The following is a 12015-nucleotide window of genomic DNA, read 5'->3' as shown; positions in this document are numbered from 1 at the left end:
ATATAAAGAGCATTAACCTTTCATCTTTATTAAAAATAATATTATTAGGGTTCCTTTCATCTTGAAAAAAATACGTCAATTCAAATCACCCTGCGTTTGCTTTGACATATTTATCCACAATTTCAGTGCTCCATATCACATTTAGCACATATTCAGAAGCGAAAATAATACACAAATAAATCATATGACAATAAAACTAAACACTTCTGAAGGACAAGAAGATAGTAAAGCACCTCGTATCATAGTAAATAAAACATTTAAAATTATGTCAAATAATTTGATGAGTGTATGATAATCGTGTACATATCAGGTCAAAAGTTTCACAATTTGAGAATAACACATAGAATCCAGTTTGTTCTGGTCGTGACATAACCCATGCCCAATAAAATGGTAATAAATGTTATTAACGACTAAAAAATTACGGCCATCACCTTAGTTCACACTGACATTAATTAGTATACAATAGTAAATAATAGTATTCATGTCATGATAATATACAAAATACTATGAGTTGAATGCGTTTGATTGACACTATCAGTAAATGCAGATTGAGGTAGTATATACATACGTCAACATTCTTAAAGAAAAATATGCAAATAACATTCATTTAAATACTACGCATTAATTGTAAATTTTCAGCAAATAATTCGATTCCATTCATGAGATTACATTGAATGAATTATTTATCAATAAAAAATATTCATAATACACACTTTCTATATCATAAGACCTTCATTTAACTAAAAAATATAAAAGTTGACAGATAAACATAAATAACATGTAACACAATGACTAGACATTGAAAAATAAATGCTTAGTTGAACATCAGTGCTTTAGTTGAGTTCTGAAAACAAATTGAAAAAAAGTTAAGTTTTAAAACAATAGAAGCTTTAAGTTCTCAGAAATGGATATACAAATACATGTGTGTGATAATTGATATGTAATATATCACCATATAATATTTTTGCCACTAACTTAAGATCAAGTTTAAAATTAAAATTTTTCATAATAATTCATCGTTTTTAATAGATTTAGTCTAGTTTAGTTAGTTTCAAGCAGCGAAATGAGGAAAAGTTCAAGTTGAACCAAAAACAGGCGGTCAGAATTGATGTAGAGTGAGTGTCCTTGCAGTGTTATATAGTAAAAGTTGCAAAGTGCTTATGGAAATGCCTTTTGGTATGCCTTATTTAGACCAATAGCCGTAATTATTGTACCAAAATATGTCTTTCGGGTGAACTTTTATAAGCGAAACCATTGTGGTCGCTTCTTAATGATGACAAAAGGATATGTATAAAATGCTATTATGTGTACAAGTGTTGTTTCTATACATGTCTCGAAGTTCGTTGATAAATAAAGGTACTTGGTGCAGACAGAGTTATTGTTACGGTAATTAATGCCGACAGTTTTTTAAAGTCTGAATGGCCGTTGTAAGTCTAGTCGTTTTTCAAATTTCTATGTGTTCCAAAATTACGATTCCCTCGTATTTTTGTTTGGCAAAGCAACATGGTTCGATTGTCGCTTTCTACTGGGCAAATATGTAGAAATGCCTACATTTTGACCCAACACAAAAAAATGAAAAGTATTTTTTATAATTATAAATAATTACATGTAGAACATACTGAATTTATTTAAGCTGAGTTTTAGAATATAATCATATAATTAAAAAAAAATTATAAGTCTCATTTTTTTATTGTAGCTATGTATAGATTCCAGGGCTGTGAAGTTGTTTATAATTTTACCGACTCAGACTTTATCTTATGGTCTGACTCCGATTTTAACAATTTTAATAAGATTGTTTTTTGCCAGCATATAATTGAAAGCAATAAAAATAATATCAATAATTTTTAGATTATAAAAAATTAAGGGATTTTAAAAAATCATTATCAAAAAAGGCCACATCTACCTAATTAACCATTATTGACTTATAATGATATATGTAAAAAAATAAGTACAAAAAATAAATTTAGTAAAAATATATACATTAAAATAAAAAGCTTGTTTCATTGATTTTTTTGCCAGCTTGACTAAATCTAATCTTAAATCATTGTTCATCTGTGAGTTAACCCTTTGAGCGGTGGTCGATTTTTTTTTAAATTTGATTCAATGTAAATGATTTCTATAGAAAATAATACCAATAAATTAAAGAACTATTGAGAGCCTTTAAATTGATATAAAAAATATACCACAAATGCCAAATAATATATAAAAATATGTAAAATAAATTAACGAAAATTAATAACAGAAAAGTGTTAAAATAAATTACCACATTAAATCGTTGAAAATCACTGATTTTTTTATAATTTATTATAAATGCAATATAAAATATTAATAAATAATTATGAAATATACGTAAAATTAACTCACTCCCAGGTGTATACTAACAAAATTACAAAGGTGTAAAAATTAATTCACTACTCAAAGGGTTAAACTGAATTAAATCTTAATAAAAATAACTTCTAATAAGTCAGCGTTTATGGAAGCTCTTGAATCAGATTTGATTATTGTAAGTGCGGAAAATAAACTTTTCAACGCACTCAATGTGCTAAAGAAAAATATGAAAAGGAGTCAGAGTCGGTTGATTTTTTTACGACTCTGACTCCACAACCCTGGTAGATTCACAAAAATATATTAAAAAACAGAATTGTCTCTTAACGATTATTATACCAAAATTTTAACTTTTTTAAAATTCATAATTATTATTTAAATGGAAAAATTCAGTTTTAAATTAATTCAATACATACAATGCAACTTAGTTTAATATAATTAATCACATAAAAGAAATAACAATCGATTTTTAATATTTTCTTAAAATATAAATGTTAAAAACCAATGAGTTTTAGCGAATAATTACAATATTTTAATATAATATATACAGTAGACCCCCCAATAACACGGTAAATTTGGAACGTGTAGTTGGGGGACTAGAAAATACTCATACAATTTTTTGCAATACGTACATACGAATCAGGCGCATGTGGCGAGATATTCTCCCTTTGGCTCGCTCATTACATAAAGTAACGGGCACCCAAATAGCACGTCCCCAATTTATCGTGTTATTGGGGGGTCTACTGTACTGTAAATTTAGTCATTATTAAAGTCATCGATAACAAAATACTACATATTCTATCAAAAACTAATGACAGAAATCAGAGCTTAAGTGAAACTATAAATCAGACAAAATAATGAATATATTTAATAAAAAAGAAATAAAGTAATTAGTAGGATCTAAGAAAGTAAAATTTAACTTTGAAAATCCACAATTATAATATAGAGCTCAAAACTCAGCTTTAAATTAATTAAATATGTACCTTGTATATTTTAAAGTACATATTTAAGTAAATTGTAAAATAACAATGAATTTAACTGAAAATTTCTAAAAATAAAACATCTATAAAATAAGGCCTTTTATGTGAAATAAAGACAGATTTATTATCACTGTGAAATTTTACATATTATCTTTGTAGCAAAAAGTAAAAAATTTCATTTACGCAGCAACCATAAACTAACTATGTTCATATGTACATGTATATCCTATTCTGAGATTTTTATATAGAATAAATAAAATAAGTGTACTCACTTTTTCTGAAATCCAAATTTTGTTAATAACGTTTGCTGATTAACTAATGAACTTGAACTAGTAAATGATTTTTTATTCAATCCAATTCTTTTGCATCCGTTTTTCGTAAGCATGCTATTACAATTTATTATTTTAGATTCAGCTTTAAAACTAGTCAATACAACACTTTCCATTTCTTCAGTCTCCATTTCTGACTGCGGCTAAAAATAATTATATTGCACATATTCATTTTAAATTACTTTAAAATCACATTTCTACTAAATAAGCCTTACATTTGAGTTAGGAGGAGTGATGATACTTTCCGCTATGTACAAACTCTCCTTCAATGGCGTCTCACTGATCACCACCTCTTGTTTTTTAAAAGGATTTTTAAAACTACTTTTAACAGTCTTTTGGAACTCATGCAAAATAGACGGTGGAGAAGTATTTTCATCAGTCTTATCGTCCATATCTAAATCAATGATACTTTCAGATCTAATACTAGCATTCGATTCGATCGACATATTCACATCTTCGACCTTGATTTCATCGGAACACTCGGGAGAATCAAAAAATCTACTATGTACTAAATTATTTTCATCTAAAGTAGTCCTTTGAAATTTACTGAATTGTTTTAATTTATTGAAATTGCGAGCCTCCATTAATCGTTTGTGATTCCTTGGATTTTTCAAAAGGATCGGAGAAGTCTTTCCCGATGATTTAATATCGTCATTTTCTAAACTACTGGAAGATGTATCTTCAACTTTTTCTGAGTCAGTCTTTATACGTTTTACAGGAGGTTCTTCACAATACATTGCACTCAAATCTTCAATAGTTAATCTGAAATTTATATACATATATATAAATTTAAATTAATAAATAATGATATATATGGCAATATTTTTTTTTTTAAATACTTACCCTTCTTCTACTTTCATATTATTACTATTTAGATTTATTATTTTAGCCTGTAATGGCTTTGTAGAAGGAAATGAAATTGCATTTACTTTCTTCACTCCGATATTATAATTCAAATGATCATAATACTCTTTACTCCACATACTTTTGTGCGGAGCAATGCTTTTTTGATTCCATCTATTAGTTTTAGTTCCTGTTGGCTAAAATGATTCATATATTAACATTTATACACAAAACTATGCTGAATTTCTTAATACCTTATTATTCGGATCATCAGGATTCCAATTATCCATTGTCTTAAGATTAAACGGGTCTAAATTTCCAAGAGCTAGTTGAAAAGCAATCTCATTATCTAAATATTCTCCAGCATTTGTGCAATATTTTGGATCTGTTCCTTCATCGTCAATCTCTATCAATGGAACCATCATACGTTTAAGAGGATCATACACCAATTGATGTTTGAAAGTCGCTTCAGCTTTTAAAAACCCGTCGCAATACTCTTCGGAGACTTGAAGTTGAGTTTTATTAAAATATGATGGTATTTTTTTAATCGCCTGTCGAATCAATAAGATTAATACATATGAATCGATTAATATAATTATTTAACAAATTATATTACATTGCCAATGTCAGGATCTCTCGTAGCGTTTATGAATTGTTTAGCTTTTGCAAGACCGATTCCAGGCAAGGATGGAAGATAATCACAGCCAGACAATATACACATCTGTCTAAATTTTTCAAAATTAAACTTTTCAATGGGAGTTTTCATTGCTATCGGAAGTTTAGATCTTTCATATAGCATACCACCTCCGCTAGTATCCATTTTGAATAAAACCTTAACAGAATATAAGGATTTTAATTTCATATACATAGTATATTAAGCAACAAAGTAAACTATAGACATTCTATATTGATATTAAATATATGTAAGTAGCATAATATAATACCTTAGTACATCCAAACAATATAAGGTCAGAATCTTCAGTTATGACAACTTGAACTATGTTAATCTTATTCAAATAAGCCAACTGAGCGTCAGCTTCATATGGTGCTACAATACAATCTACATTCATCTTCCGACACTCTTTGATCAGCTCTAAAGCCATCCCGTGAGTTATATCAATGCTTTGTCTTATATATTTTTTAGCTTCGTCAACCTGTCAAGTAAAATTTAAACATTTTAATATTATATACCTGTAAAATTTAGTCAATATGGAAAAAGACCAGCACAATTAAACACAAGTTTTATTTCAAATGCACATAAAATGCTTTGTATAATAAAAAATAATAATGATCGCAAAAAAATTGTTTCAGCTCTTCGTAACTGTGACCGAAAACATCCTTGTGTGTGACAAGTCATTGAGAAGCTGACTCGTGTTAGATGGAAGCTCTCGAGCGCTGGCCAAGATAACAGGAATAACGGACGCAATCGCGACTTTCATTGAGTACTGCTAACAAAAAGCGCTAGGATGCAAAAAGTACGTATATGATCCATACTACGTTAGAGATATCTAAAGAATTTCCTCTGAATCTGCTCTAAAAACAAGTACAGGCGGTCCTTTACTTTCATACAATTTATTTCGTACACATTTAAGTCAGATTTTTGTCAGTGTATGTGAAGGAGTAACGCAAAAACTTGAAAATTACTCTAGAAGAGACAAATGCTACTGTTTATCTACAAAACTGGGTGGCAAATATTCTTGAAATTAAATTATGTGTAGAGCAGGATGATGCAATATCAACATTAATATTTTACCTTGTACTAGAAATCGTTATCCAAAATTAAAAGTGACAGGATAGATAGATTATAATACATCCCAAATATGTACTTTTACCGATGACATACTAAAAATCAGCAAGTTGATTAGAATGCCAAAAATCTTGGTCAAGAAGCAACTAATGTGGATGGAATTTACAGAATCAGAATGAGTTATGAGGAGCTAAGCATGAAAAAACTATCAATTTTTATAAATCACAAATACTAAGATTAGCAGAACGTACAAAGAATGCAAACATTAAAAAAATGGAAGCAACAGAAAAAAACGAGTCCAAAAAAATATAAAATTTAAAATAAAAACTGGACGACCGTAGCACAAGACAATGACCGGTGAAAATGATTTTGAGCCAGGTCAAGAGTTGTAAAAGAAGAATCTGAAAGAAGCAAATCTTTTGCTTCTTTCAGATTCGTCGTTAATCATCTGAAGTCATAAAAGGTAGTCACTACCTGTCCCGTGGATTACCAGCAGCGGACAAAGCGGATAGAAATTACTCGACCCGTTGGTAGTGTTAATATAGGTCAGAATTAACAGATGAACATTCGCAATCAATTATGATGATAGAAAGTAATACTTTGAATCCCAATTTGGTGATGTGTTATTTTAAGTAGATCTGTATCTCCAACGGTAATATATCATATTTGTCCCGTTACAAAAAAAAATGCAGACTTCTGAACATATTTAATTGTAAATCATAATTTTCTTGAGTTTAAAAATATTATGGACCACAAAGGAAGTAAAGAGATACTAAAATAAAAATCTTCTTCCAAATTGACGATATATAAAATATAGATTTAATTATAAATACATACTCTTCCTAATTGTAAATATTCAGATGCTCTTTTTTTCGCTAATTTTCTTGCTCTGTAAAGGAATCGTAAAGTTATTCAATGGATATATGAAAAATACAATATTATGATGAAAGACTCACTCTCGTCTTTTGTCTTCGGTCCCAGCTTTAGCAGGCAGATGGCGTCCATCAAAAACCATCACGGGTTTAATATCATGCGATAGGAGCATATTTATTATGGTCAAGCAATATTTTACAAGCCTAGAAAAAACATAAATTTAGAAAGTGGATCACATTATGAAATCGTTTAATGAATGAATTGGGATTTCGATATGTAATATTCATTCAAATTTTCATAATTAATGGATAACAAAGCGAAATGTCATTACGCTCCAGGGACTATTCCGCTCGGTCCAGCAACGGCGGCTGCCGCGCGATGAAGCCAGCAATACGCATCGACAGCAGCAGCGTTGATCCCGCATGATTTGAGGTGTTGGACGGTAGCAGGAGCGCTGGCTTCTCGGACGAACGGCAACAAACCCGTCACCCCCATCTTCGAATGACAGCGACAGCCCGCGCAAACATGGCCGTTCGTTATAGCGAGACAAAGGCTCGATATTACGAGTCAAATTTAATTATTATTTTAGACCTAACGCAAACACGCTTCTCCGGGGAGACGCCCCCTTCCATATCCTAGAAAATTCGGAGTAACATTAAATTTAATATAATAAAAAATATTGTGAAAAAATAAAAAACTATCGGCAATATTATTTTTTATTTAATAATTTTCTATTTACAATCTATCAATTATTGCAAATGAGTATTTTTTAACGCATATGTTGGCATATAGAGAAGTGCTTCGTTGAATACTTCCCTTTACAGAATTTTAAATAAAGTTAATTAATAGTATATGTATAATATATTTATTAAAATAGAAGTATAGAATATATGAATTTTCTAAATTAGTTTGTATGGTTTGTATGTCTGTTAAATAAAATAATAAGTTCATTGCCACAAGCAATGAATTTAATTCCCAGTTTATTAAAAGAGTTTTATTTTTTATATTGTGATTCGGTGGACAATATACGTCAGTGATGAGTTCCGATCTTTGATTTTAATGCTAGTTTCCTGGAGATATTTCTCTTGAAATTGCTTTTCTTCGTTGTGTTTATTGTTGTTTTTGTATTATTGTTGTTATTCCTCCATGTGCAGTTCCATATGGGCGTTTCGTATTGTAAACGCAATACAATGCTCGGTTATTTTGAAGTGGGCTCTTTTTGTAAAATGAGTTTCAGCAACTAGCAAAACGCCAATGTTATGTTGTTCAAGGATTTTTTTATTTCTTGTGTATGTTGACATAGCCTGTTGGCATTCCATTAGACCATGGTTTCCCAAACTATGTTCCGCGGAACACCAGTGTTCCGCGAGTCCAAAATAGGTGTTCCGCGGGGCCTAAATAGATATTTCACAAAAATTTGGAGTATATTAAAAAAATTGTTAGTCTTGCTAATATATAAAAATTGTTCATAAATCTGATAAAAAAGCTTGAAACTATTATAATTTATTGCGTTAACACAGGATTGGGTGTATACTCTTGTAAATATAAATGATTTAAATAAAATTTGCATAAAAATGAATCGATTTTCTTGTACATTTATTTAGTCTGGTTACTTACAATACAGCTTTTTTTCCATTTTGACAAAAAAAAATATTACAGAATTAACATATTATTCAAAAACTACCCATGGATCTTTGGATCAAAACAGGAAATTTGACGAAAGAAAGTCCAAATATTTCTACTGATACATCTATCATCGAAGAAGAAAATAAACCAAAAACTGAGAATACAACTGATCAATATTATGCCTGATATAAAAAAAATTGTAATTTAAGAACCCAAAATCATCAGTCATTAGGAGTTTTATTTATTTGAATTTTTATGTTTATTAAATAAATGATATTTCTTTTTTACATTTTTTATTTTTATTTATACTATTATGAATTACCCAACCTAAAAAATAAGCTAAGTGTTCCGCCAAAGTTTTTGGATTTGCTAAGTGTTCCGTCGCTGAAAAAGTTTGGGAAACCCTGCATTAGACGATATTTAGCAAAATCGTCATTATGCGATTTTTGATATGATTGTAGTTATTAAGTTTAACGTTGTACTAATTTGCTGCGTTAATTCTTAAATCCTTCATTTGATTTCTTCAGTTTTTTGGTTGGTTGGTTGGTCCATGTCGTTTTTAACTTTTTGAGCGTAAGTCTGTCTTTTCTCGATTGACTCAGTTTTATTTACATTTATTAGTTTGTATTTTGTTGTTTGCAATCGCGGATATTATTTTTGTTGTAATTACTTGTACACTAGATATCCTCTGTAATTATCTGGATACTTTCTATTACAATTCACGCATTTTACATCATTATTTGTCTTTTCTGTTACAATCGCTCGTTAAGTGTATTTCTGCACATTTAACGCACCTTGAATCAACAAAAATGATAAAATCTTGATTATCTCGAAACGAACATTAGTGGAAGCACATTTGATATTCAGCGACACATTTGATATTAATAAATATGGGGTTATTCTGAACATATAATTGAGACTGCATATGGCAACATTGTCGCCAGCTGCAAGTTCTTGACAGTGGGCGAACATGGCGTCTCCTCTCGAAAATTTGGAAACACAGCTAGAAATGTTCATCGAGAACGTGAGACAGATAAGAATCATCGTCAGCGATTTCCAACCTCAGGGACAGAGCGTCTTAAACCAAAAAATGTAACATTACATGAATATTATATGATAAAATATTTTTTGTATTAAAATTATTATATATTCGTATTTATGACTCATTTGTCGTATATTAATAATTTAATAATATCAATGTTTCCCAATAACAACTGATCTTGTATGATGCATTTTGATAAAAAAATATTTTTGAGGTTATGTTCTGTATATGCGTCGCATAAATATGGTTTTATTTATATTTCAGACAATCGCTGATTACTGGACTTCAAGAAATCGATAAACTGAAGGGTCAAGTACAAGACGTTCACGTTCCGCTGGAAGTGTTCGAGTAAGTATATTCGACTATCGAATCTATAGTCTATTTATTTTCAAGAGTCAGTGCGCAAGAACATTGTTTAACGCGTAATCAAAATGTGCTCTTAAATTTCTGCCTTGTGATTGGTCGTTCTCAATGAAACGATTGATCTTACGGCGAACGACCAAACACAGGGCAGAAATTTAAAAGCATGTTATGATTACGCGTTAAACAGTGTTCTTGCGCACTGACTCTTGAAAATAAATAGACTATAGTAGTTTTTATGCTTATACTTATTTTTTTTTATAGTTACATCGATCAAGGTAGAAATCCGCAATTATACACAAAAGACTGCATCGAGAAGGCACTCACTAAGAACGAAGAGGTTAAAGGAAAGATCGATTCATACAAACGGTTTAAAGCTCATTTATTAGTGGAACTCTCGAGGACTTTTCCTAACGAGCTAAATAAATATAGAGCTATAAGAGGTGATGAATGACAAATTTACGGATTTTGTAATGATGGTAGATTATTAATAAAATAAGATAAAAATAATGTTTGAAAGATATTAATTTATAATATTTTTTTACAAAACAATTACTTAAATTATTTATAAAAGTAATGTTGTGAGTTTATTTATTTTATGACTTATGAAGTCGTTTGAAAGATATTTAAGAACATTCACTATATGTTATTGATTAACTATCTCAGTTTTAGTTGGCTACAATAACGACAATGATTAATACCATACTTGGATATATGTAGTTTATTCTAAATGATATAGGCAACATTTTAACCATTGACAATTCATTTTAAATGTCAGCGGGTCTTAATAATTTAATCTTATATTTCGTTTTTGCTAAAATATGAAATGATGGTCTTTTAGTTAACATGTAATACATTTTTTATAAACAAGTGTTCATTGTGTACCTCTATAATAATATTTTACAATAAACTAGTATATTTATATGTGTACTATTCTTTCCACCTATACCGTTTATTAATTTACCGGTAGTATGAAATGTATTCCCTTAAGACATAATATCCATTTTAAATTACAAGTTTTAATCTTAACGAATTATTAATGTAGCACAAACTATGTTATATTTTGGAATTGGCAATTTTATTACAAAATTAAAGTTGTGCTCACAATTGTATAAATAAATTCTTTTATTAAGTTAATTTACTGAAATCATAATTAAATATATCTTATAAAATGATTAGGTAATCTTTTCTTAACTAAATTCGTTTTCATCTTTATTAGAGTATTTTTAATCTGACTTAAAATTGCATTCTGAACTGCTTTACAGTAACTAATGAATCAGAAAATGATGTTCATTTAATAATCAAAGTCGTTAAGAAAGAATCCCTTCCTAACAAGTCTTAAAACAACATAAAAATAGTACTATTTTGACATAAAATAATATGTACATTAAGTAAATAATAATATAAAAAATATTAAATTAAAATTATTGTCAAGTTATCGACGAAATACATCAAGAACAACATGACCCTCCAAAAGGTAAAAAAGTTATCTCACCAACTGAGTGTTTGTGTCTTTTTATTTTTTGAATATCTACAAATATTTTAAATCAAAAGTTCTCATGTGTACCACAGAAAAAAAAGCAGTTTTGATGATAGCAGCTCAGTTTGATGACGCTGAAATAATTTAAGTTGAGACAAATTAAAGCAGATATTATTTTACACTATAACCGCATCATATTCGTGTGTATGATCGACAAGATGGCCTTTTTTATTTTTTTACAAACTTAACATACATATAGCAACATATATATATATATAGCAACATGCAGTAACGGTTGGTAACAATAAAAACAGGTGGGGCCAGGGGCCTAAAAAATATTTTTATTTTTTGTACAAACTAAACATAATATATATTATAGACATAGATCCAGAAAAAATATTTAATACAGG

General features: G+C 29.2%; 2 protein-coding genes across 3 annotated transcripts; one reads left to right on the top strand and one right to left on the bottom strand.

The window, feature by feature from the left end:
• Nucleotides 1–263: 263 nt before the first annotated feature.
• On the bottom strand, nt 264–7695 carry tos (Exonuclease tos). The gene is made up of 10 exons (XM_088181468.1): nt 7429–7695; nt 7181–7300; nt 7062–7113; nt 5422–5631; nt 5094–5309; nt 4732–5028; nt 4478–4674; nt 3850–4396; nt 3578–3777; nt 264–844 (listed from the first exon to the last, which is right to left on the bottom strand). The coding sequence occupies exons 1-10, from the start codon at nt 7590–7592 to the stop codon at nt 826–828; spliced, it is 2022 nt and encodes a 673-aa protein (XP_088037594.1). The 5' UTR covers nt 7593–7695; the 3' UTR covers nt 264–825.
• Nucleotides 7696–9643: 1948 nt separating this feature from the next.
• Nucleotides 9644–11047, top strand: MED10 (mediator complex subunit 10). 2 transcript variants are annotated; one of them, XM_088205486.1, is made up of 3 exons: nt 9644–9815; nt 10030–10113; nt 10390–11047. In XM_088205486.1, the coding sequence occupies exons 1-3, from the start codon at nt 9694–9696 to the stop codon at nt 10577–10579; spliced, it is 396 nt and encodes a 131-aa protein (XP_088061612.1). In that variant the 5' UTR covers nt 9644–9693; the 3' UTR covers nt 10580–11047. The 2 variants fall into 2 exon arrangements, with proteins under 2 accessions (XP_088061612.1, XP_088061613.1); XM_088205487.1 differs by having other exon boundaries at nt 9647–9815; nt 10030–10141; nt 10356–11047.
• Nucleotides 11048–12015: the final 968 nt, after the last annotated feature.

This window comes from Plectrocnemia conspersa, unplaced genomic scaffold, assembly GCF_051122295.1.
Source record: "Plectrocnemia conspersa isolate PC_06_02 unplaced genomic scaffold, ASM5112229v1 ptg000002l, whole genome shotgun sequence".
Classification (NCBI taxonomy): Eukaryota; Metazoa; Arthropoda; class Insecta; order Trichoptera; family Polycentropodidae; genus Plectrocnemia; species Plectrocnemia conspersa.
The sequence above is the reverse complement of the archived record's forward strand: the minus strand, read 5'-3'. Positions and strand labels throughout refer to the sequence as shown.

What these genes read in the sequence shown, in the direction of transcription:
- tos (XM_088181468.1), bottom strand. Translation starts at nt 7,592, where the DNA reads ATGGGGGTGACGGGTTTGTTGCCGTTCGTCCGAGAAGCCAGCGCTCCT. An exon ending in ACCGAAGACAAAAGACGAGA is followed by an intron (nt 7,114 to 7,180) that starts GTGAGTCTTTCA and finishes ATTCCTTTACAG; the next exon opens with AGCAAGAAAATTAGCGAAAA. An exon ending in AATATTTACAATTAGGAAGA is followed by an intron (nt 5,632 to 7,061) that starts GTATGTATTTAT and finishes TTTACTTGACAG; the next exon opens with GTTGACGAAGCTAAAAAATA.
- MED10 (XM_088205486.1), top strand. Translation starts at nt 9,694, where the DNA reads ATGGCGTCTCCTCTCGAAAATTTGGAAACACAGCTAGAAATGTTCATC. An exon ending in AGCGTCTTAAACCAAAAAAT is followed by an intron (nt 9,816 to 10,029) that starts GTAACATTACAT and finishes TTTATATTTCAG; the next exon opens with ACAATCGCTGATTACTGGAC. An exon ending in GTTCCGCTGGAAGTGTTCGA is followed by an intron (nt 10,114 to 10,389) that starts GTAAGTATATTC and finishes TTTTTTTTATAG; the next exon opens with TTACATCGATCAAGGTAGAA.